Here is a 26081-nt window from a genome sequence, read left to right as displayed (position 1 = left end):
ACACACGCTCACTCACTCACACACACACACACACACACACACACATACGCTCACACACACGCTCACTCACTCACTCACACACACACACACACACACACATACGCTCACACATGAATATGCAAACACACACACACACGATCATAATTTTTGAAAAGAGAAAAAATGTAAGAACCACTAAAATGCAGTGATTTTCTTCTGACTGCGGCATTGCATATTATGCTAGGGAACATATGATTACAGAAAAAAATACAACAGACAAACAAACATATTGTTTGAGCACTCTTCTGTACTACATGAAGGACACGTTTGCATTTTTGCAAGTTACATGTTTTTTTTTGTATTATAAGAAGTATGCATTGCTGTACTTTACTGGCATTGATGGTTACATGAAGAATATTTAATATTCATGGAATTTTTCCATTACACTAAAAGGAAAAAAGGTTCTTTAGATTATTTAAATGCTCTTTACGCTAAGCAAATGGTTCTTTCAAGACATGTTCACTGAAAGAATCTTTGGGGAACCAAAAATGGTTCTTCTATAGCATCACTGAACAAAACCTCTTTTGGAACTTTTATGTTTAACAGTATGATAAAAAAAGAAGCCAAAGCAAATGCATCCTGCAAAGGTAAAGCTGTGAAGGTTATCCTATAAAGTTTGAGTTTTGGCCCTGCATGTTATGGGTCTGAGTGATCTGTTTAGGTCCAGTGGTCTCCAGTTACAAACGGCAAGAACATCTGGATGTATTTAGCTGTTTGCTCTGCCCGGCTACAGTACAGCCTGAGCTCAGAGGCATTAAAAGTTGCATTGTTCTGTTTCTAAAATATCATTCTTAGCAAAAAGATGATTTATCTGATAAACAAAACCTTTTTGGTCAGAGTGTTTACACCGACATTTTTGCACTTAAGCGGGTGTGAGTTCATCTAAAAGCACTGTGGAGCAGAAAGGGAGGAAATGCTGGGAAAGGAAATGGTTTCCTTAGAGTTTCCTGTGCCTAGGCTTGATTCTTTACTCCATTGGGGGTTTGTCCTGATCTTGTTTTGCCAAATCAGCAGTGTCACGGTGGCAGTAAGGACATGGCTTTGCTTTCACATTGCTGTGGGCTGCTGGGATACTAGAAGGTCAAGCACTGACCAACACTAAACATGAGAAGTGTTCTGCACTGAGGCTGTTTGTGAATGAGTTAACTGTTGTGGGCCCTAAAAGTCTTGATTGTTTGAGAGAAAACAATGCTGCTTTCCCCTCTGAGCTTTTACTGTTCTTCCTGAGAATGGAACCACTGGAGGAGAGAGCAGCACCAGTTTGTATCAGCATGCTGTGTCATCTCATACACATTCGTGAATGCGGGATTGTAGCAGAAGGAACTGATCTGGTGACAGTTTGGAGAAAGTTTCAAACAGAAGCATTAACAGCTTTATAACATGATACTGGAGTATTTGTCCAACACTAGAATATTTTAAATATGGCTCCAGTTGCACAATTCAGCATGGTATGATTACAAACCTTTTCTGGCTGGGATTTCTTGACATTTCTCGACTACCTGTGCTCAGTCGATCTGAAGGAATGCCTTTCCTTCTGAAACAACCAGTATGAAACCAAGTCCCCAGTCACATTTGTTCTTTTTCAATAATCTGCTTCACTCAGATGTATGTCACAGTATGGAAGAAAAGATCTGTTGCTACTTCCGTTTTATCACGACTTTAGAGCGGTTACAACCATTTTTAACTTGAATGTGCAAGGTTTCTGCAGCGATCTGTTTCCAGTTATGTTGGCTGTACAGAAACTGTTATGCTGCTTGATGTTACAAATTGGTGTTATCATATAATTTTAATTTATCATAGTAATCATGTTTGTAAAAGTTCACCGTTTACTGCACTTTGCTATTTTTCTAGTTATTTACCCTACTGCTAATGAATTGGAAGTCTCTTACTTTCACAGGAAATAGCTTATTTCCGCGTTGCAAAATGGACTGTACAATAGAGTGGTGGAACTATGGCGTCACTTTAAAGGCCAATCGGCTGTTAGCATGACACTGGTTCCCTGACAAAAAGGCCAAAAGGATTTTTCCATAGGCTTTTGGATTATAGTAAAAAATAAGCACTGTCTTCAACCATAGTTCATGATACTTACATGTTTTGTCCATCAAGATAATCTTCACAAATAATATAACTTTTATTAATTGTGAAGCCAAAATACCAGCGCCAGAACTAAAAAGCTAAGCTTAGGCTACAAACGAACAGCACCACAGTTGCTCGCCTTCAACGTCACCACCACCATGCTTCTGACAACTTTTTCAAACTTATTTTTAAAACCTGTTCAGTGAAAAGGATTTACTCTGTGGATGAATTTTAATCCACGTTACATGAACCTTTTCATATAAAAACTGGAATAAATACAAAACTAGAGCCAAACTAAAACTGAAACGAAACATTAATAATAAATAGCCTAGTATGTAGTGAATAAATGAAATAATTATAACTAAAGCACATATGAAAGCATATTTCTGTACATTTCGAATTAAGGTGCATTAAAAGTCAATAAATCCTTGACTTTACATTTCAGCTCCACATTTCAGTTTATCACTTTGTTACGGTGGTTACACAAAATTATATTTTATCCTTGCTTCTAGAAAATCCTCAATCTTTCTGCTTTCTAACAGCTTTCGTGTGGCTGTAAACATTCAATTTTAGTGTGGCTTTTAGCACTATGCATAATTAAATTTTTACTTTCACCGTGACCATGTAAAGCCGGTAAATGTGGTGTTTATTGTATAATAGTAATAAGAGTTTACCTTATGGTATGAACCCGTATCAGTAGGAAACAAGCGATAAAACGAGCATCTTTCATCCGAAGACTTGTGGTTGCATTTCGCGGGCAAAGCAAAAAACATTGTCGAACAACAATATAAAACCAGCTCACACACACACACGCTCACACACACTCTCACACACACACTCACACACACCTGCATCATCAACTAATTGCATTGATGGTATTCAAGAAAAGAAAAGCTAACACTTTAGTATAGGGAACAATTCTCACTCTTAACTAGTTGCTTATTAGCATGCCTATTATTATCATAACAGTTGTTTATTAGTACTTATAAGGCACATATTCTGCATGAGCATAGTCTACATCCCTAAACACCTAAACTTAACAACTACCTTACTAACTATTAATAAGCAGCAAATTAGGAGTTTTTGAGGAAAAAAATCATAGTTAATGGTTTGTTAATAGCGAGAATCGGACCTTAAAATAAAGTGTGACCAAACATAAAAAATGTAGTCATTATTTAATATTGTTCATTTATTATTAATATTATTTTTGTTTTTACAATGTTTTCTATAATTTTTAGTTGTTAAATTTATTGTAATGCTACTTTCAAATTTCAGTTTAGTTTTAGTTTCAGCAGTAACTTATTATTTTGGTTTTTATTTCATGGACACGTTTTTATTTTATGTGCTTTATGTTCTGTATTTAGTTAAGAAATCCGTTGAGGTCTTAACTGATCATTTTCAGAATGATTTAAATGAACTTTTAATTTAAGATTTACTGTTTACACTTAAACAAGCCAGAGAAAGCTGTTCAATATTTGACCAGTTTACCATTTTTATTTATCTTTAGTTTTAGTTTACATTAGTATTATTGTTGTTGTTGTTAGATTAGCTAGTCAAAAACTCAAGCACACATTTTTCCCACTGAGAAATTTGGGATTGGTAAGGTTTTGTCTCTTAGACTCTTTTAGTCTCCATTCTTCAGTATCACATGATCCTTCAGTAATTTAATAAGCTGATTTGTGATGCTCAAGAAACATTCTTACTATCTTATTACATCTTAATATTGTCCATGTTTTTGAAGTTAAAAAGAACAGCATTTATTTGAAATATAAATGTCAAAAATGATAAATGTATTTGCTGTCACTTTTGACAAATTGAATGTGTCCTTCCTGAATAAAATATTTTGTTTCTAAAAAAAAAAAAAAGAAAGACGCCAGACTTTTGAATGGTAGTGTAAATTTACTGTAAATGCAACTATTAACAATAAAACATCCCTAATATAAAAGCTCAAAATAAAAAGTTAGTTTAATTATAAACCATTTTAACTGATTGCTCCCCAAAACCTCTGCTTTATCTCTCTTTTATTGGCATGACATTTGTGTTACAGTATTGCCAAAGCATTTTAGATGTGTACAATACAGAATATGATTACACCATCAAAGTAAAAAAGGAGACAAAAATGAGTGATAAATAAATGAATAAATACAATAAAATAAAAATAGCAACAGCAGATAGTATTTCTAATATTAATAATTACAATTATATACAATGAAGACTGTCAAATAAAGCAAATTAATTAACCATTTCCTATGGTGTACACATATTTAGCAGCTAGTTTTGACTGCCGTCTCATCCTCTCCGAGTATATAGCGTAGTTTCACTGAGTCATCCAGAGAAGAAAATGAACAATTCAATACTTCAAATTGTGGAAAGAATATTTGTCTTGTAGTGGTGTATTTGGGGCAGACAAGAAGGAAGTGTTTCTCATCCTCTATTTGATTTAAGTCACAGTGCTTGCATAGTCGCTGTTCTCTCGGTATCCAGGATTGTTTATATCTTCCTTTCTCTATTTCGAAGTCGTGGTCGCTGAGTCGATATTTTGAAAGGATTTGTCTTTCTTTTAATTGTTTGATTGATAAGTAATTTGCCAATTTGGTGGTTCTATTTAGGGCCGAATAACACTGGAGTTTGGTTTGGAGGTCAAATTTGTTTTTTCATTTTCGCTGTGCAGCTCAAACGAGTCGTTATGCTTTCAGTTTCGTTTGCCGTTTGATGTTTCTCACACGCAACAGAAATGCAGCGCTTACGAGTTAAACAATGCGGTGGTCGCGCCAGTGCGACGCACACAAAATTCAGTCGCACCGGCAGAAAAAATTATCGCAAAATGTGCCCATTTGGTCGCACACCGGAGCCCTGTGCAGTACAGTATTTATTTATCCTCAGTTGTTAAAATCACGGTAATCGAATACAGTTATAGTGAGAATTAAAATATGAAACGGTAATACTAACCGTGGGGTATTTTATCGCGATTTATCATCAAACCGGTAATCGTTACATCCCTAAGTCAGACTCGGCTTGAGTTTCTTTCATTAGTTGAAGCACGAGTGTATTTAGAGGATGAGACACTGTGGGGGATTCATTGGCAAGGAGGGCTTTATATTCAATAGATTCAGTGTTCTGGAAATGTCCATGCGAGAGCAGAAGCGGGAGCTGGAGGAGCTGTTGTCCTTCTCTATTGAGCTCCAGAGGAAACAGCTGCTTTTACCACAGGAGAAGGTTTGTGTCACACAGCTGTGCTTCAGTTCACTTACTTTTTATCATTAATAGTGCAGTGCCAAAGCAGTTTTTAAATGTATGAATAGTAATGCATTTGACCTTAAATGAATTGAGCTTGATGCTAAAGCCCTCTTCACACTAGTGTGATTGATATCGTTGATATCGTTTTTATATAGATAATATTTTGAATTAGACTTTTTTTAAATTTATTTAGATTTAGTAAATTTGTGGTTTGAATTATTAATTAGTTGTATTTTATTTAGTTTTAGGTATTTTACTACATGTTGCTTTGGAAACTAGCTGCAATAAATTGCATTTATTTATTTATTTCTTTTCAGTTGACATTTATTTTTAATTTCAAGTGTTTATTAATAATTTTAGTTAAACCGTAATTACCCTGGCTTACACCAACACAAATGTTTTTCGTAGGCAATTTGTCTGTTCATACAGTGTATAATAAACGTTGTGAAGTCAAGCAGAGGTTACATTATTTACTGTACGAGTAATTATTTTTCAGATATTTGTATTTGTGACGGTGTTCATCAAACAACACCAAATGCAAGAGTAGAGATTCACTTCTGTTATTCTCTGTCACTTAGCAAAATACTTTGTTCATGAGCGTCACCAAATCCTAGCTTTTTTTTTAAAGCAGCAGTTTTAGGCATGTGATCAAAAAATGCTAATCTTTAATATAGCAATATAGTAATATAGCAGTAATTGAGGCCATAAAATCATGAGCATGTTTTGATTTAAAGGTCAGAAGCTATAGCTTGCATGAACAAAAAAAAAATCACAAACATGACACTTAAATTAAATAATTTTATATATACGTACTGATTTATTCATTAATGTGTAATATGTTATATTTTTTAAACAAATTATGATCTCTAAAAGATTTTCAGAATTTGTACAACTCTTTTGCTTTAGACCATTTACAAATGTTAAATCTTAAAATAAAATGTTAAGGTTACCACTGCATCTTTCTGAAGAAAAAAATGCAGTGATTTATATATAGTTTATTTATAGTTATTTTCTTGTACTGTTATTATGTACTGTCATTATAAAGCAACTTTATTATTGTTTATTTAATTCTAACAAATAAGTTCCTGTTAAAAACTAACCAAAATTACAAATAATTATATATCGGTATCGGCCAAAATGAGTTGAAAATTATCGGCATATCTGATATCGGGAAAAGTCCAATATCGTGCATCCCTACCAAAAATTATTCAGACACCAGATATGTTTTTTGATAATTTATATATCGGTATCGGCCAAAATGAGTTGAAAATTATCGGCATACCTGATATCGGGAAAAGTCCAATATCGTGCATCCCTACCAAAAATTATTCAGACACCAGATATGTTTTTTGATAATTTTTACTAGTGGATGCAGGACACTATGGTTCATTTATGTAAGTGAGGATAGCAAAATAAAGTAAACTGTGACAAATTATACCCAGAAATTCAGAAATTCTTCATACAGTGGACTACCAGTACAATTTATACAAATTTGGGACCAAAAATTATTCAGACACTTTGAAGTGTTTTTCTTTAATTGCGAATGCAAACTTTTTACACCACAGACTGAGCAAAATTAAGCATTGCTTGGTAATTAGTTGACCTAAATTGGTATTATCTAATTGTAACCGAATTCATTTGTGAGACAGAAGGATGGCATTATCAAGATTAATTTGTTCTGACACAGTTTAACTCTTGAGTTCGTCATATTTTATTACCATTTTCTAAACTATAGCGAATAAACTGTGATAAAGTGAGAAATGTTGAAAGTGTCTGAATAAATGTTGATTTGACTAGATTGTCTCGGCACACACTGAAAAGTGTGTACTTTCCCATCTACAGTGAACTATTTTAATATACTGGAAGTGTACAAATGGTTACACAGCACTTGCTCAATTCTTGTTGTGGTTTTGTTTACACAGTACAGATGAATGGAGAGATGGATGAGAATTAAGATGGCGTGTGTGTGTGTGTGTTTGTAGAGTAAAATCGAACAGCTGGCTGCAGATTGGAAAGCTCTGGACGCCAGACTGAAGGAGACTCCACAGCAGCCTCTTTCTCCATGGACACAACAAGTCTCTCAGCAGCAGTTCACAGGTGAGCACAGCACACACAGGTGAAGTGGACTCTCACGCTGCTTCTCCCGAGTGTTTACCGTCTGTGTGTGTGTCTCAGCGAGCGTGCCGTCTGCGGTGCACATGGTCAGTCTGATGAGCGAGGAGCGGCGTCCCAGTCCAGAGCTGGTGGGCCCCAGCGACCTGCACCAGACGGCCACAGAGCTGGCGGACTGGCTGCTCCTCATCCACCAGATGCTCAAATCCAACATCGTCACGGTGGGAGACAAAGAGGAGATCCACACCACCATCGGCCGCCTGCAGGTCAGACCGCAGAGTGTTTGTCATCGGTTTGAGGATGTTTGGCTCAATAGGGTGGCAAAGAGCTAGTAGCTTTTTCCTCAAATTGACAATAAAAACTGTGATCTCTGGCTGTGCTTCTGTCCACACAGAGTTATTATTCAGACCCCTGCCTGAGCAGTTACAGACAGTGTCTGGGCCGCTAAACCCGGCTCATTCTGAAGGTGTGTTGTGTTGTGATTGTAGGTGACTAAAGGAGATCTCGAGCAGAGACATCCACAGCTGGAAGACATCATCACTCTGGCGCAAAACATCAAGAACAAAACCTCCAACCTCGACGTGCGCACCTCCATCTCTGAGAAACGTGAGCGGATGTTCATCGTCATCTTCAGCTGAATTGTCTTTAGCTCAGCCTTGGTCTGAATCTGTTAGTCTTAGTCTTAGTGTCAGTATAAATGTGGCTTTGCCTTAGAGCTAATCTGAGTTAATTTTAACATTAATCCGCATTCGTCACTAATCACGCAACGCCGACGTGCTGCGTCATCCGCCGGAACTGCTTCAGTGGATGACAGTCAGCGGAAGTGAGAGAAAAGTGTTTACTACGTTTGAAATATGGAGATTTTTCTTACAAAAACTCGTGGATTCGCTACAGGGGGCCTTTATTCATCCCCCGGAGCCGTCTGCGTAGGGCTGTGCGATATGGACAAAAAAAACGTATCGTGATTTTTTTGATCAATTTTGCGATTTCGATTTTAATCACTATTTTGACACATGCTTTACAGTCATTAATGCATTCAGTGTAAATTTTAAACACATTTCCAAAAGAAAACCAATTAGAGCTTTATCAAAAAGGAGTAACATGTCTCTAGAACAGACATAAGGCAAAATAATCACTAAGTAAAGGCGTAACAAAATGTCTCTAGAATAGAAATATATGGCAGAAAAAAAAAATCCGGTCTGTTCTGTTCTCGTGCTCCATTTAGGCGTGCTGCATTCTGATTGGTTCGGATAGCATACTGCGGGAGGTCAGGGGCGCAGAAAATCGTGCTATAAAGCGATTTAGAAATCACGCAAGCTCAAATCGCGATTTTATGACTATTCCGATTAATCGCACAGCCCTATGTCTGCAGCACGTTTTATTATGAATGCGCGCGCTTTATTTGAAGACTTGTGGACTGTTCAACTGCAACACCCGCTGAGTGCCATTAAACAGCTTGAAAGATCAAAGACAATTTTTTATATAACTCGGATTTGTCTGAAAGAAGAAAGTCATATACACCTAGGATGCTTCGAGGGTAAGTAAAACACAGGCTAATTTTCATTTTTGGGTGAACTAACCATTTAATTGTAGTTTTTATTAGAATTTCAGTTTATCTGTATCCTCACTGTTGTTCAAAGTTTAGGGTCAGTAAGATTTGTATTTATTTATTTATCTTTTGTAACTATAAATCTTTACTATGATTTTTTTATCAGTTTAACATAACTTTGCTGAATAAAACTATTGATTTCTTTAAAAAAATATATATATATTGACCCTAGTGTACATAAGATTCCTATTTTAAATAAATGTTTTTCTTTTTAACTTTTTTATGCATCAAAGAATCCTAAAAAAAAAAGTATCACAGGTTCCAAAAAAATATTAAGCAGCACAACTGTTTCCAACATTGATAATAAATCAGCATATTATTATGATTTCTGAAGATCATGTGACACGAAGACTGGAGTAATGATGAAAATACAGTGCTGCATCACAGAAATAAATGATATTTTACAGTATATTAAAACAGAAAACCATTATTTTAAATTGTAATAATATTTCACATTGATACTGTTTTTATTGTATTTTTTATATTTGAATAAATGCAGCCTTGATTAGCAGAAGAGACTTTTTTCAAAAAAATCTAAAACATCTTCTTGATCCCAAATTATATACCTCAGGGTATATCTATATCTATATGTTACTCTGTCTTAATCTTAGCCTTTATATTAATTTCTTTTTGTGATTCTTGATAACATTTCTTTAAAAAGTTTTAATTTTAATCTTAACATTCAATAATTAATCATATATTAAGTCATGATTTTATGTTAACCTTGATCTTAGTTTTAGCCTTTGCTTAATCTCAGTCTCAGTGTCAGTTTTACTTTGCCTTGGTTTAAGTCTTTGCGTTAGCCCTAATCTTTTAGTATTAATCTTACCCCCAGTTTCACAGACAAGGCTTAAACCTAATCCCAGACTAAAGTGTAAATCTGAGCTGTTTTAACTGAAAGAAACTTGCACTGACTGATCTTAAAATATATCAGTGCCTTTGTTTTGTCTCAAGATGCACACGGGTAATGTTTTTCTAAGGCATGTTAATAAAAAGTACTTAAATGTCCTAATTGAACTATGGCCTAATCCTGGTTTAGTCTAAGCCCTGTCTGTGAAGCCGAGCCTTTGTCTTTCTTGTGATTCTTAATCATTTTTAGTCATAATCTTAATCTAATCTAATGTGCAATTTTTTGACCCTTTAGTTGTTATATCCATTATTTAATGTATTGAATATATTCAGTCTAGTTAGATTTCTTAAAGTTGTTGTTTTTTTTTTGTCAGAAAGTACCGAAGGCTTTGACAAATTGGCTATTGTTATATAAAAATAAATAAAAGAAAAAAAGTGAACCCAAAGGGTGGTTCTGATGTATAACACCTCAGACGTTTACACACAGTAAACTGAGGACGTGTATTAATGGAGAAGTGTGTGGAGCATCTGTTGTGTGAGATAGCGAGACTCATTCCTCTCTCTCTGCTGTGTGTCAGTGGAGAAGGTCCGCAGCCAATGGGACGGCACACAGCACGGCGTGGAGGCACGGCTTCTGCAGCTGGAATGCATGATTGGCCACAGCGACCAATGGGAGGAGCAGAGGCACAAGTTGAAGGCTCTGATTGGTCAAAACGAGATGTGTCTGCACAACCTGCTGCAGCTGAACCGAGAGCCGCTCACCAAACAGATCAGTGACAACAAGGTGAGATCTTGACCTTTGACCTGTGACCTTTCAGTCAGTAAGAGGTCAAATTGTTAAATGTGTAAAGATTTGCTCTTCCAGTAAAACACAATTTTCATACGTCTCAGCTCCTGAATTCTTTGTCCTAACCTAGTTGGGAGGTGCAGACAAATGCACTTTCCAACAAAGAAATACTGTTTTCGATTTATTTGATGACACAGGAATCTGGATCAGTGTGATTTGTAGTCGAGCGAAGAGAAGAAATCCATTAGGCTTTGTTTTTTCTTTTTCACTTTTTGTCATTTAATTAATTTTGGAAGTGACCCTATTAAGATCATCTGAATCTTAGCTCTACATGTTGTCTTATAGATATTTGAACAGTCTTTCACTAAAGTGGGTATTAAAGTGAAGAATAAACACTCGTGGTATGTTTTGTCAGGAAGTGACACAATTAAATTGCCTTATTTAATTAAAAGTCCGGAGTGGCCTTGTAAAAGGTACATGTTCCAATTAAGCCCACCAGTTTAACTTCAAACCATTGCTTCTGGCTAAAATATGAGTCCATAATAACATTCCTCCAGTGTTCCTCCAACTCCATATTTCTTTGTCAATGCAGCAAGCTTCTCTTATTTGTAGGCATTATCATCCCTATTCGTTTGATGTCACTTTAATTCATTTTCTCATCATGCTCAGTTTCTCCCCCAAATGAACACACTATAGCTGAAGTTCATGAATTCAAGAGTTCTGAGCACAGGAAATTCAGTGCATGTTGTTTTGTATGAGGTTTGATGTGTTTTTAGCTTTGTGGGCCCGTTAGAAACAAAAAAATTGAGCTGCTCACTTGACAAAAGAGTCATCTTTCTGGTTTATAATTACAGACAGAGCATGCCATCTTTTTGTGGCTCAAGAAGCTTGTAAAATCTTTTCATTTCCTGTGGTTATCAACAGCTCACTACACATGTTAATCAATTACAACGTTCAAATACAGATGATTGCTTTTAAGTACCAAGCAAGTGAATCATATGAGTTCGGCATTTGATTTATTTATTTTTAAAATGTATTTATCTTTTCATTTTCAAATTCCTGTCAGTATTCAGGCAGTTTCTTTGGGCGGCTGATCAAGCTCAGCAGATCGTTTTGTGACTGTCAAATTGTAGCAACACGTGATGGCAAAGCACTGAAAATGTAGTTGTGCATGTCAGTAGCACAGGGTTTCTGCAGATCTTAAAAATGGTCTTAAATCAGAGCAGAAAGTTGTGGCATTAAATGTTTTTTGCATTGCAAAATTCCTCCGTATATTTGTTTTCAAATACAAATTTCTAAACATCCTTAAACCAAGATACATTAACTTTAGATACAAAATGACAATATTGTTTTTTGAGAAATTAATCAAATTTAAGTGAGTTTATGCTTAAAACAAGAGTAATAGTGTTTTGAATGGTTGATTTTTCTGAGCCCGTTTGCAGATGCTTGTTCTTTTTAAATCATAAACTCACTTCGTCCATCAATTGTCCATAAAACAAGATTTTTTATTTTATAATACTGTTTTTTTAAGTAAATGCATCTTGGTTTAAGAATCTTTAGACAATTTTTTGTGTGATCAGAAGGTACATTAAAGTGCCCCTATTATGGGTAATGAAAGTTTCATATTTTGGTTTTAGGAGTCCCCAACAACAGGTTGACATGCATGCAAGGTCAAAAAACACTTTCATTGTCTTATAATATGCATTTATATTTACCTTATTTACTCAGCGACTCACAAACGTTTCGTTTAACGATTAATTTTTCCAAACCCCTCCTTTGCGTGATGTTAATCTGCTGTGATTGGTCTCAGTTTCATTTCATCATCTTAGTTTTAGCCTTTGCTTAATCTCAGTCTCAGTGTCAGTTTTACTTTGCCTTGGTTTAAGTCTTTGCGTTAGCCCTAATCTTTTAGTATTAATCTTACCCCCAGTTTCACAGACAAGGCTTAAACCTAATCCCAGACTAAAGTGTAAATCTGAGCTGTTTTAACTGAAAGAAACTTGCACTGACTGATCTTAAAATATATCAGTGCCTTTGTTTTGTCTCAAGATGCACACGGGTAATGTTTTTCTAAGGCATGTTAATAAAAAGTACTTAAATGTCCTAATTGAACTATGGCCTAATCCTGGTTTAGTCTAAGCCCTGTCTGTGAAGCCGAGCCTTTGTCTTTCTTGTGATTCTTAATCATTTTTAGTCATAATCTTAATCTCATCTAATGTGCAATTTTTTGACCCTTTAGTTGTTATATCCATTATTTAATGTATTGAATATATTCAGTCTAGTTAGATTTCTTAAAGTTGTTGTTTTTTTTTTGTCAGAAAGTACCGAAGGCTTTGACAAATTGGCTATTGTTATATAAAAATAAATAAAAGAAAAAAAGTGAACCCAAAGGGTGGTTCTGATGTATAACACCTCAGACGTTTACACACAGTAAACTGAGGACGTGTATTAATGGAGAAGTGTGTGGAGCATCTGTTGTGTGAGATAGCGAGACTCATTCCTCTCTCTCTGCTGTGTGTCAGTGGAGAAGGTCCGCAGCCAATGGGACGGCACACAGCACGGCGTGGAGGCACGGCTTCTGCAGCTGGAATGCATGATTGGCCACAGCGACCAATGGGAGGAGCAGAGGCACAAGTTGAAGGCTCTGATTGGTCAAAACGAGATGTGTCTGCACAACCTGCTGCAGCTGAACCGAGAGCCGCTCACCAAACAGATCAGTGACAACAAGGTGAGATCTTGACCTTTGACCTGTGACCTTTCAGTCAGTAAGAGGTCAAATTGTTAAATGTGTAAAGATTTGCTCTTCCAGTAAAACACAATTTTCATACGTCTCAGCTCCTGAATTCTTTGTCCTAACCTAGTTGGGAGGTGCAGACAAATGCACTTTCCAACAAAGAAATACTGTTTTCGATTTATTTGATGACACAGGAATCTGGATCAGTGTGATTTGTAGTCGAGCGAAGAGAAGAAATCCATTAGGCTTTGTTTTTTCTTTTTCACTTTTTGTCATTTAATTAATTTTGGAAGTGACCCTATTAAGATCATCTGAATCTTAGCTCTACATGTTGTCTTATAGATATTTGAACAGTCTTTCACTAAAGTGGGTATTAAAGTGAAGAATAAACACTCGTGGTATGTTTTGTCAGGAAGTGACACAATTAAATTGCCTTATTTAATTAAAAGTCCGGAGTGGCCTTGTAAAAGGTACATGTTCCAATTAAGCCCACCAGTTTAACTTCAAACCATTGCTTCTGGCTAAAATATGAGTCCATAATAACATTCCTCCAGTGTTCCTCCAACTCCATATTTCTTTGTCAATGCAGCAAGCTTCTCTTATTTGTAGGCATTATCATCCCTATTCGTTTGATGTCACTTTAATTCATTTTCTCATCATGCTCAGTTTCTCCCCCAAATGAACACACTATAGCTGAAGTTCATGAATTCAAGAGTTCTGAGCACAGGAAATTCAGTGCATGTTGTTTTGTATGAGGTTTGATGTGTTTTTAGCTTTGTGGGCCCGTTAGAAACAAAAAAATAGAGCTGCTCACTTGACAAAAGAGTCATCTTTCTGGTTTATAATTACAGACAGAGCATGCCATCTTTTTGTGGCTCAAGAAGCTTGTAAAATCTTTTCATTTCCTGTGGTTATCAACAGCTCACTACACATGTTAATCAATTACAACGTTCAAATACAGATGATTGCTTTTAAGTACCAAGCAAGTGAATCATATGAGTTCGGCATTTGATTTATTTATTTTTAAAATGTATTTATCTTTTCATTTTCAAATTCCTGTCAGTATTCAGGCAGTTTCTTTGGGCGGCTGATCAAGCTCAGCAGATCGTTTTGTGACGGTCAAATTGTAGCAACACGTGATGGCAAAGCACTGAAAATGTAGTTGTGCATGTCAGTAGCACAGGGTTTCTGCAGATCTTAAAAATGGTCTTAAATCAGAGCAGAAAGTTGTGGCATTAAATGTTTTTTCCATTGCAAAATTCCTCCGTATATTTGTTTTCAAATACAAATTTCTAAACATCCTTAAACCAAGATACATTAACTTTAGATACAAAATGACAATATTGTTTTTTGAGAAATTAATCAAATTTAAGTGAGTTTATGCTTAAAACAAGAGTAATAGTGTTTTGAATGGTTGATTTTTCTGAGCCCGTTTGCAGATGCTTGTTCTTTTTAAATCATAAACTCACTTCGTCCATCAATTGTCCATAAAACAAGATTTTTTATTTTATAATACTGTTTTTTTAAGTAAATGCATCTTGGTTTAAGAATCTTTAGACAATTTTTTGTGTGATCAGAAGGTACATTAAAGTGCCCCTATTATGGGTAATGAAAGTTTCATATTTTGGTTTTGGGAGTCCCCAACAACAGGTTGACATGCATGCAAGGTCAAAAAACACTTTCATTGTCTTATAATATGCATTTATATTTACCTTATTTACTCAGCGACTCACAAACGTTTCGTTTAACGATTAATTTTTCCAAACCCCTCCTTTGCGTGATGTTAATCTGCTGTGATTGGTCTCAGTTTCATTTCATCATGAGCTTGTGATGCCTGATAAAGCAGCGTTTGTGAGCGCAGTGCTCCTTCGTGTACAGCGTTACTGAGGAAACCACTGTTTTACCGCTCCAAAAGCAGCACCTAGTGGCAAAGAATGAATTTGCATTCCGTCTAAGGGCCCGAAGATCACGGGCATCCAGTATGGTTTTCCGGCCTTTACCCTTACGCACAGAGATTGTTCCAGATTCTCTGAATCTTTGGATGATATTATGCACTGTAGATGATGATAACGTCAAACTCTTTGCAATTTTTCTTTGAGAAACTCCTTTCTGATATTGCTCCACTATTTTTCGCCGCAGCATTGGGGGAATTGGTGATCCTCTGCCCATCTTGACTTCTGAGAGACACTGCCACTCTGAGAGGCTCTTTTTATACCCAATCATGTTGCCAATTGACCTAATAAGTTGCAAATTGGTCCTCCAGCTGTTCCTTATATGTACATTTAACTTTTCCGGCCTCTTATTGCTACCTGTCCCAACTTTTTTGGAATGCGTAGCTCTCATGAAATCCAAAATGAGCCAATATTTGGCATGACATTTCAAAATGTCTCACTTTCAACATTTGATATGTTATCTATATTCTATTGTGAATAAAATATAAGTTTATGAGATTTGTAAATTATTCCATTCCTTTTTTTACTCACAATTTGTACAGTGTCCCAACTTTTTTGGAATTGGGTTTGTAAATACTACTATATATTACTTCAATAAATGCTAATAAACACAATTTTAATTATTATGATCTATTAAATGCTACCTTTATTATGCCTCTACAAATATTTTGGAAACAAATTCTAATAAATACTCCAATATTGTGATTAAATTCTATTTTAATTATGCTTTCATTAATATTATTTTAATGAATGGCAGTAAATATTACTGTAGTGATTTTGCTCTGCTGTTTACAAATATTTTGGAAATAAATGCTAATAAATACGATTAATACTAATAATATTATTTTGATAATATTATTATGCTTTCATGAAAAAATATTGCAATACATACTAAAATACTACTGTAATAATATTGCACTGTTAAATACTTCAATAAATGCTAATAAACACAATTTTAATTATTATGATCTATTAAATGCTACCTTTATTATGCCTCTACAAATATTTTGGAAACAAATTCTAATAAATACTCCAATATTGTGATTAAATTCTATTTTAATTATGCTTTCATTAATATTATTTTAATGAATGGCAGTAAATATTACTGTAGTGATTTTGCTCTGCTGTTTACAAATATTTTGGAAATAAATGCTAATAAATACGATTAATACTAATAATATTATTTTGATAATATTATTATGCTTTCATGAAAAATACTAAAATACTACTGTAATAATATTGCACTGTTTAATACTACATTATGCTTTCACATAATTATTACAACACTCATATTAATTCAATATTTATGTGTTTAGCTTCTATTTTAACAGTGTTTGAAATCCTTTATATAATCCACATAACAATATATGTAAGGGGAAAAAAACGGCTTCTCATCACTGTATTGAAGAAACGATTGTCAGATGAAACATTGCATTAAATCATGAATGAATGAGATTTAATATTGGTTGTGCAGACTCTTCTTAAGAACGTTTCTAAGGAGTCGTGCACTTAATATGCACAGGTGTAAATCAGGCTTTTGAATTGACACACACACACACACACACACACACACACACTACTGAGACGTACCTGTAGGGGATGCTAGAGTCATAATTTCACTGCATTATTGTTTGGTATTCATATATTATTCAAATGTTTTAAATGCGAGTAGGTATTTTAGGCATGAACATATATTTCAGTTTTTGCCTTAGGTTACAAATAAAGATTTTAAGGTTGTTGACCATGATTTTCTGTTGAGGTAAAGTTACTTTCAGCAGCCATGGACACACATGAACCAAACATCATCTGACTTCTGTAGCGACTCCACTCTCTTTGTTGAGCTGTTTAGATGGTAGCTTTATGTATTGATTTCTTTTTGTTGTCAGGCGTTCCTGCAGGAGCTCAGTCGAGGACAGGAGAGCGTGACGTCCTTTAATGAACTGTCCAATCAGCTTCTGCAGGAATATGCCGCTGACGATACGCGCAAGGTCACAGAGGTCATGGACAAACTCAACACGGCGTGGAACAGCGTCAATAACAGGTATGTGCTCACACATCAGTCTGCATGTGTATTTATGAGCATGTTCATTTCCCAAATCTCCAATAAATGAGGAAATGAATCATGCACACACACACACACAGTGTGTCATAAACACACATAATCACACTAATGTTCAGCATATACAAATATGACACAGCACACACACTTCTCGACACACAGATCATCATAACATCTCCCTCCATAAATGTTATTGCTTTGGCATGTAATATTGTGGTAATGAATACTACTGTAATAATATTATGGTAATAAACACTGTTGTTGTTATTATGCTACCACAATATTGCAGTAACATACTGCAGTAATATATGCTACCATCATAAATATTAGTTATTGCACTTTTAGGAATTTTGCAAAAATGTTATCATGATAATATTGTGGTAATAAATACTACTGCCGTAACTGTGCTCTTACGAATATTGCAGGTATGAATACTACCATAAAGATATTGAATTTACACTACTACCATGTTAATTTAGTAATACATTGAATCATCATTATGCATTTATGATTATAATAATCAATAAAGGATATAAATATAATGTTGTTATAATAAATACTACCATAATATTTAAGTAATACTCTACCATAATTATTCTCACAAAGTACTACTGTATTCATTTGGTAATAAATTATGCTTTCATAAATAATGTCAATAAATATTTATAATACTTTCATCATAGTTATAATAAATACTACAATAACAATATTGAAGTAATTATTATGCTCTCACAGAATACTGCTGTAAGAATAATTATAACATAATTGTGCCTTCACAAATATTTTGTAAATAAATACTGCCATAATAATATGATTATAATAATTACTACTGTAATATTGAAGTAATATTTCATTCAAAATACTACTGTAAAAATATAGTAACAAATCTTATTGTAATTATGCTTTCACTAATATCACGTCAATACATATTAATAAATACTTAATGATACAATAGTAATAACTAATTAATAAACATTTAATAATCTTGTAATAAATACTACCATAATTGTTTTAATGAAATTAATGCTAATAAATAATCAATTAATAGAAACTAATCTGATATTAGATACTACTAAAATTAAGCTTTTATTAATATTATTTCAGTAAATGCTAACAAATACTACTGCAGTAATATTGCTGTATTAAATACTATTTTGATTATGCGTTTACAAATATTGTGGTAATACATAATGTTGTGAAATTAAATGCTACTATAATTATGCTTTCATAAATACTAATAAATACTACTGTAATAACTGCTCTATTAGATACTACCTTGATTATGCTTTTACAAATACCGTATAAATACAGATTTCTGGCTTGAATCTCTAGTTGGCGCAGTCCGATAGGTCTAACTCAATCTGACCTAATGACATCATTATCACATGGCACAGCTGATTGGTTCTCTCCTGTATCGGTAACCAATGAGCTCACTGCTCAACATTCAAATATAGGACTAGTGCTTGCCGTAGCAGTTGCAGCTTGCATCAGAAACTCTCCACCTTCCCCAGCTCCACCTGTTTAGATCTGCTACGAGGTGATTCATGTATGCTATATGGGGTTATTTCATTTATGTTATATTTGCAGCAGCAATATTTCTTACATGCTCACAGCAGCATGTTGTGGATGTATTGGCAGTAGCAAGTCTCGGTACTCAGCAGCAGCATAGCAGATCTATTTCGCCAAGACCAAATACATTAACATTGTCATGTACATTACCATGCCAATCCCTCCGAGAGTTGTCATGACAGAAATAAATGTTAATAAATGCTTCCATGATAATATAGTAGTAGGAAATAGTGTAAACATTGTGGTTATATGAATTTTGCATTATGATTGCACACATATTACCACCATAATTAATACTTTGCTGATATGAAGGAAATGTTTGTGGGTTGACTACAGTTGTTTAGATTTTTTTCAGCATCATTGATTGTAGTGTGTTGCACTGGTTTGTGGTCATCAGGGCTTCGGACCGTCAGGCTGCGTTGGATTCAGAGCTGAAGTCTCTCCAGGCGTGTCTCCGTGAGCTCGAGTCCTTCCTCAAGTGGCTCCATGAGACGGAGACTACAGTCAACGTGTTATCTGATGCCGCCCAGAGGGAGGAGCTCTCGCAGGACTCCGCCCACATCAAAGAGCTGAAGGGGCAGCTTGGGGTAAGAACATGTGCATACTTATATTCCATCAAATCCATTTGGGACGAGAGCCAACTTTGCTGCTTATTTTGGCATCCCAGAAGGTGTGTGAAACCAACCAATCAGATTTGAGCTTGTGATTTTCAGCTAGCACTTGCCAGTTTTGATTTCTACCACTGAAATGCATGAGACGATCAGTGTGTGGACTGCAGGCGAATCTGGAAGATTCGGGAACTAAAGTGCATGTGAACGATATTCAATTATCTCTCCGTAAGTCCTCATTAGTTCCCTCGTCAGCCAGACCCGCAGCATATGTGTAATCAAGGTACAGATCACTTCATCTGTGAAAGAGCGTGTCTTTCTTCTCTTCTCTCTCCTCCGAGTCTGTGTTTGTCCTGTGAGATTCACACATCACAGTTTGATCTCTTTATCTGCTGTCCACTCTAATCACGACTGTACTACCATTCAGCAGCCTACACACTACAAATGCACTAAACACACTAAAACCGATGTCCCCACTCTAAAGTGTGAAGTCGCACCAATTAATTGAATAATATTTTATTGTCATGTTGCTTGGCAACAAATGGCAATTTTTGCACCCGTGAAGGGCGCACTGTGAGGACGTTTGTAGGGTCAGTTGAAACCAAAGTAAGCAGCTGAATTCTTTCGTGAAGGGCGTTAGTGAAGTGTACTGACGATTGTCACTTCAACATCTGAGTGCAGAGTCCTCAATTCATTCATTTGAAGATTTTAGGGCTTTACAGGGTCAAAACTGCTCACACTTTTGCATGTTTTAGTTTATTTATGTGTTTGTTTATTATCATTATTACATGAACTCTGCAAGTGCTGTGAGTTTGAGTCCCATATGACGTGCATTTGATACACATAATGCACCAAACTTTTTCACCCCAGTGTGTAATGACGACAGTTTATAAATCTGTTGTCATCAAAAGAGAAGCAAAGAGATGTTGTCCTGTGACTTCCTGCCAAAATAAAAGCGTTTGAAAGCAAAGTAAAAAAACAGCCATAAATAATATTAATTGTAATAATAATAATAATTATTATTAAATACTTTACAGTTCAGTAGTATACTAGTATATATTTCGGTAGTATTGCTATTTCTTTGAATTTTATAAATGAATGAATTGATGCATGAATGAACGAATGAATGCAATTAGGGATGTTTCCCCAGTTCGTTCACATGCACTAAAAGTAAAGCCAAGGTTGTGGGTTTGTGAACATGTTTGTTAGGGCTCGTCACAATGGCATGTTATGAAAGTGTTCAGTCTTGGCTGATGTCTGTGTTTGTTTGACGTCAATGAGAGTGACATGAGAAAGAGACTCACTGATGTCTTTATCATTTCAGTGAGAACTGCTTTCCTATTATTTCCATGACAATAGTGTTGAAGTGCTGGCTGTGACGTAAAGCAGCGGTGTGTAAGAGTGTAGGTTATCATTTATTGTGTTTCTTTTCTTTTCCTTGTATATTTCTGATGCCGTTCTATTTTTTTGTTTTTTTGCACAAAGAAAAAAAAAATGCTTGGAAGAAATGGCATTTGCTCATCTAGTGCCCTAAAAGTGTACACAAGCTCATAGTTGGCATTTTGGTGTTTACGTAGTTTGTTCCCCATCCATCTTTGTCACTGTACAACTGAATCACGCTCAGATCACACTGAGTCGCTAGTGGTTAGTGTGACGAGACAGACAGACTTATCGAACGCTCATCAGGAGACAGACAGACACAGATCTGAGATGCAAACACTGAATGTTTGTTTAGCTAGAGATTGTAGTGTTTCTATCCTCTTGAATGTGAAATGTTGTATTGTGATGTATTTCTGAGTGAAACAGCAGGAAAGAGGCCACAACTTCCCCCTAAGTCCCCCCCAGTAAATAAATAAATAGTCTGGTTAAGTCAAAGCTATTGCATGGTTTCCTAAGCTTTGGAAATTGCAAAAAGAATATTTTTTTTTTATCTCTGTACTATAATGATAATATTATGGTGCTTTTGTGTCCTTTTGGAAGCTTAAACCTGAAATTAAACTTGTAATTGCATGGAACAGAGCGACCAGCACATTCTTCAAAATGTCTCATTTTGTGTTCCAACGAAGAAAGTCAAGTCATACAGGTCTGGAATGAAATGTGCTCAGAATCTTCATTTTTGGGTGAACTATTCCTTTAAGGACGTAAATGGGGTCAGTATTGATTTCATGTTAGGTTTGTGAATGATTGTCATCAAGGGTCATCAGAAGCGCAGAATGAGATAATAATAGCACTTTCACACCGCAAAAGAGCGAGTGGTTTCCATTTCGAGTCATTACTGTTCTCCTTGTGTCTCCCTCATTTCTCTGATGTGTCTCACTGCTCTAATTCTCTCTCTCTCAGGAGATGTGCTCTCTTTCAGTAAAGTGTGTCACCCTCACTCATTCCCTTTATGAATTTATACACCCTCTCGTTCTCATTCTTTTGGCGCTGGAAGAGACACTCCGTCTCTTGAACGCTCTCCGGAGTTTCTCTCTGTCCGTTGTATCAACCCTTCCCTCCCTCCTCTCTCACAGCATCTTTCGCTCCCTCGTTCATTGTCTTTTTTGTCGTTTGGTGTTAATTCTCTCTCCATGACTCATGTTTATCGCTGGAGAGAAGCGAGCTCTCGTTGCCGTCTCAGTCCTGACGCGGTTGAGTGTGCGTGCGTGTGTGTGTGTGGGACATGTTTGTTAGGGCTCGTCACATTTTGCTCGGCTGGTGGTGGGGGATATGTGAGCGTGTGTGAGTGTGTGTGGCGGTGAGGATGCGTGCTCTCAGACGCTGGCAGTCGTGTGCTGGCAGAGTTAAGATGATGGCTGTAGTTCGGACGTCTCTGCAGAAAGTGGTGGTCTTCTTACACCGGCTCCAGAGAATGGCGATATCCTCACCGCGTTACCAGAAACTGTGCAAGGTCAGTGTCTTGTGCACGCACCCGCTGAAGCGCTTTCATCCGATCTGTGCTAGTTTACGGTAGTTGGATTTAGTTTGGTTTGTCATGAGTTCTGTTGAAGTTCTGGTTTGTCATGAGTTCTGTTGAAGTTCTAGTTATACAGTTCTTGGATTTCGTCTCATGCGTTTTACTTATTTTTTGTCGTAGTATTTTTTTTCCCCAGTGAAATCCTTTACAATAATCTTTTGTTGTATTTATATTTCATATTTTGATAAAAGTCTTGTTTTAGTGCATTAAAAATAGCACAAGTTTGCAATTTATAATGTTTAGTTCTGTTCTTTATACCAAATGGCAATATTGATAACTCGTACAAACCACATACATAACCGGTATGAACATTTTAATGGCATTGATTTAATTATCCTTGATGAATTTGGATGTGATATCTTCAAATAGCGTGCAAGAGTTTGATCAGTGATGTAGTTTCCAGCTGTTTGTCATGAGATGACCAGAAAACCTGTCCAAACCACATTAGAGTGGGAGGAACATTTAAAAGAAGTTAATTTGATGTAAAGTATAAGAGATGTTAAAGGATTCCTATTAGTGATATCGTGTATGAGTTATGCTATGTTTAGCTGCTGTCAGCGTGAGCTGTCAGTAATCATCCTTTGAGTGTGTGTGTGTGTGTATGTGTGTGTGTGATAGCGATTAGAGAAAGCAACAGCTGTTCTGATATTCAGTGTTTAGCTGAAATCCTCACAGGATTTACACACACAACACACGGCGCTGCTGAGAGATGGAGAGCTTTTTAAACAATAGCGAGTTCATCTTTGTGTGTGTGTTTGTTAAAGAGACAGCAGCACGTGGCAGTGTCGTGTGTGAAATTGAGACTGGGTCTCTGTTATTGTAAGATTACGGAGTTCGCGCCTCTGAAGTGGGTTATATTCAGCACTTGTTTTTGGTATTTTTAAATACGTTTATTGCGTTATAAAATAATGCAGTTCAGTGATTTTGCATTTTCACCCTCTTTCTGATCTTTTAAATATAAACAATTAAGCAAGCTGTTTTTGTTACTGTTTTTTTTTAACTTCCATATGTAAATGAGCGCTATTGTGATTGGTTAATCAATGTGTGCGGACATAGTTCACACTGTCGTTCAATCGGAGCTGGTCCAGCTGCTAAATGCTGATTATGTGGTAATGTAAAATGTAATGTAATGTGCAGTTATATATTAATATAAATTCAGGGAAGATTTAAAGGGATAGTTCACCCAAAAATGAAAATGTTATGTTTATCTGCTTACCCCCAGGGCATCCAAGATGTGGGTGACTTTGTTTCTTCAGTAGAACACAAACGGAGATTTTTAACTCAAACCGTTGCAGTCTGTCAGTCATATAATGGAAGTGAATGGGAATCACGGCTTTGAGAGTCAAAAAAACATACACAAACAAAACCAAATTAAACCCTGCAGCTTGTGACGATACATTGATGTGTAAAGACACAAAACGATCTGTCTGTGCAAGAAACTGAACAGGATTTATATCGTTTTTTACCTCCGATTCACCGCAATGTCCGAACTGTCCTGAGTGCGTTCACGTCGTCGTCTTTTTCTTCTTCTTCTTCTTCTTCTTCTTGCTTTACGGCGGATCACAGATATCACTTATCGCACTTATAAGTGCATTACCGCCACCTATCTCTCAAATGGACCATTGACACTCCTAATTGAGATTGTAGATAGAGTCAATGGTCCATTTGAGAGATAGGTGGCGGTAATGCACTTATAAGTCTGCGATCCGCCGTAAAGCAAGAAGAAGAAGGCGCGTCACACGACGGCTGAAGAAGACGACGTGAACGCGCTCAGGACAGTTCGGACATTGTGGTGAATCAGAGGTAAAAAACGATAAAAATACTGTTCAGTTTCTTGCATAGACCGATCGTTTCGTGTCTTTACAGATCAATGTATCGTCACAAGCCGCAGGGTTTCATTTGGTTTTGTTTGTGTATGTTTTTTTGACTCTCAAAGCCGTGATTCCCATTCACCTCCATTATATGACTGACAGACTGCAACGGTTCAAGTTAAAAATCATCATATGTGTTCTACTGAAGAAACAAAGTCACCTACATCTTGGATGCCCTGGGGGTAAGCAGATAAACATTACATTTTCATTTTTGGGTGAACTGTCCCTTTAAGATGCTTTTGTGTGAAGATTAGCCTCTTTTGCTGCTTATTAGATATGAAACAATAAAAAATGTAATTTTGTACTTGATAATCAGAGTTTTGTCCTAACCATCCATTGGCTCAACAAGTCATAAGACATTTTCTGGATTGGTAGATATCTATTTCTGTGGATCTGAAAATCCTGCTCCATCAAACATGTTCTGATTGCGTGATTTTCACTTTCAACTGTGGAGAGCTAAATGGCTTATTACTAAAATCATCACAGCGTGTCTGGTTGGACAGGTTGTACGTTTCAGTAAATGGTCTGGGTGTACTGGGAACAGAGTTTTGATTTGTGAATGGTGGAGTGTCACATACTACATCCAAACTAACTTAGTAGAACAAACAAATCCTGTTTTCGTGATGTAACCCCTTAAAAAATCAACCAGCCTCAAGAGTCAGTTTCAAGAGAGTGAAATAATAAAAAAAGAACATGAAGAGGTGAGTTTAAAAGGAAAATAAGAAATAGAAATTAGATTAAGCTGCGCATTATATGCAGAAAAGCAGTCATTTAGCAGATGCTGTTCTCCAAAGTGATTTACGGTACATTTATAACAGGAACAATCTCACTGAATTCACCTGAGTTTAAGTGTCTCGATCAAGGGAAAATGAAGAAAGGTGGAAATGTTTAGGTACCTTATGATTTGTTTTGTTTCAGTCAAATTTCTCAGTGGCTCCTGTTTTTAACATGGACACAAATCTTAGTTTGTTCAATAAAGTGTCAAATTCTGTGTAAGGGTTTATTAAAAAAAAAAGTAAAATCATGCTATGACTCCGAGTAGAAACAGTAAGAGGTTATAAAAATCTGGTATCCAGGACAGCTCTGCGGCTTTCCTGCTATGTAAATGAAAATCGGTATCAGAGCAACCATAAACTTTGTGGCTGTCAGTCAGCATGCGTCTCGTTTTCTGCGGTTTTCATCTTAGTTCATGCAGAACATGGTTGTTGTTTTTCTTAAAGATGTTGTAAAATAAAGATTGCTGAGCCTTTTTGTCTGTGGCTATTAAACTTCTGAACGCTTCCCTGTATTTGATGTGTTGACTGGCTTTTATAACGCTGCAGATGTGCTGCCCATGCTGTTTTTGCAGCGTTGCACACTGTTGTTTTGTTTTGCATTGCGTATGATTTTTCAATTAACTTAATTATCAGTAATTATCTCTAAATTCTAAAAATTACTCATCGGTTCATAAGTCCCATATGTGAAATCCATCAGATGAAACATACACACTCCATGAGCACCAGCTCTACCCTGAGGAGCATAAGGTACTCCTCACTCGATTAAGCAGCTCTAGACCAGATGGAGACAGTGCAGTGATCGTTTAAGCATCCCTGGGCGGCACTGCTGGCTCTGCACCCTTGGGAT

General features: G+C 36.0%; 1 protein-coding gene across 1 annotated transcript in view; it reads left to right on the top strand.

Annotated features, from left to right (window-relative positions):
• LOC107549160 (utrophin-like) overlaps window positions 1-26081 on the top strand; it is a 250359-nt gene that overhangs the window by 91161 nt on the left and 133117 nt on the right. Inside the window, exons 37-43 of the mRNA XM_016230150.1 lie at window positions 5170-5331; window positions 7335-7449; window positions 7528-7730; window positions 7953-8070; window positions 10501-10706; window positions 17282-17436; window positions 19421-19610. Of these exons, the coding sequence (XP_016085636.1) occupies window positions 5170-5331; window positions 7335-7449; window positions 7528-7730; window positions 7953-8070; window positions 10501-10706; window positions 17282-17436; window positions 19421-19610 (1149 nt within the window). The remainder of the gene's footprint in view (window positions 1-5169; window positions 5332-7334; window positions 7450-7527; window positions 7731-7952; window positions 8071-10500; window positions 10707-17281; window positions 17437-19420; window positions 19611-26081) is intronic.

The sequence above is a fragment of the Sinocyclocheilus grahami genome, unplaced genomic scaffold (genome assembly GCF_001515645.1).
Source record: "Sinocyclocheilus grahami isolate Dianchi unplaced genomic scaffold, SAMN03320097.WGS_v1.1 scaffold364.1, whole genome shotgun sequence".
Classification (NCBI taxonomy): Eukaryota; Metazoa; Chordata; class Actinopteri; order Cypriniformes; family Cyprinidae; genus Sinocyclocheilus; species Sinocyclocheilus grahami.
The sequence above is the reverse complement of the archived record's forward strand: the minus strand, read 5'-3'. Positions and strand labels throughout refer to the sequence as shown.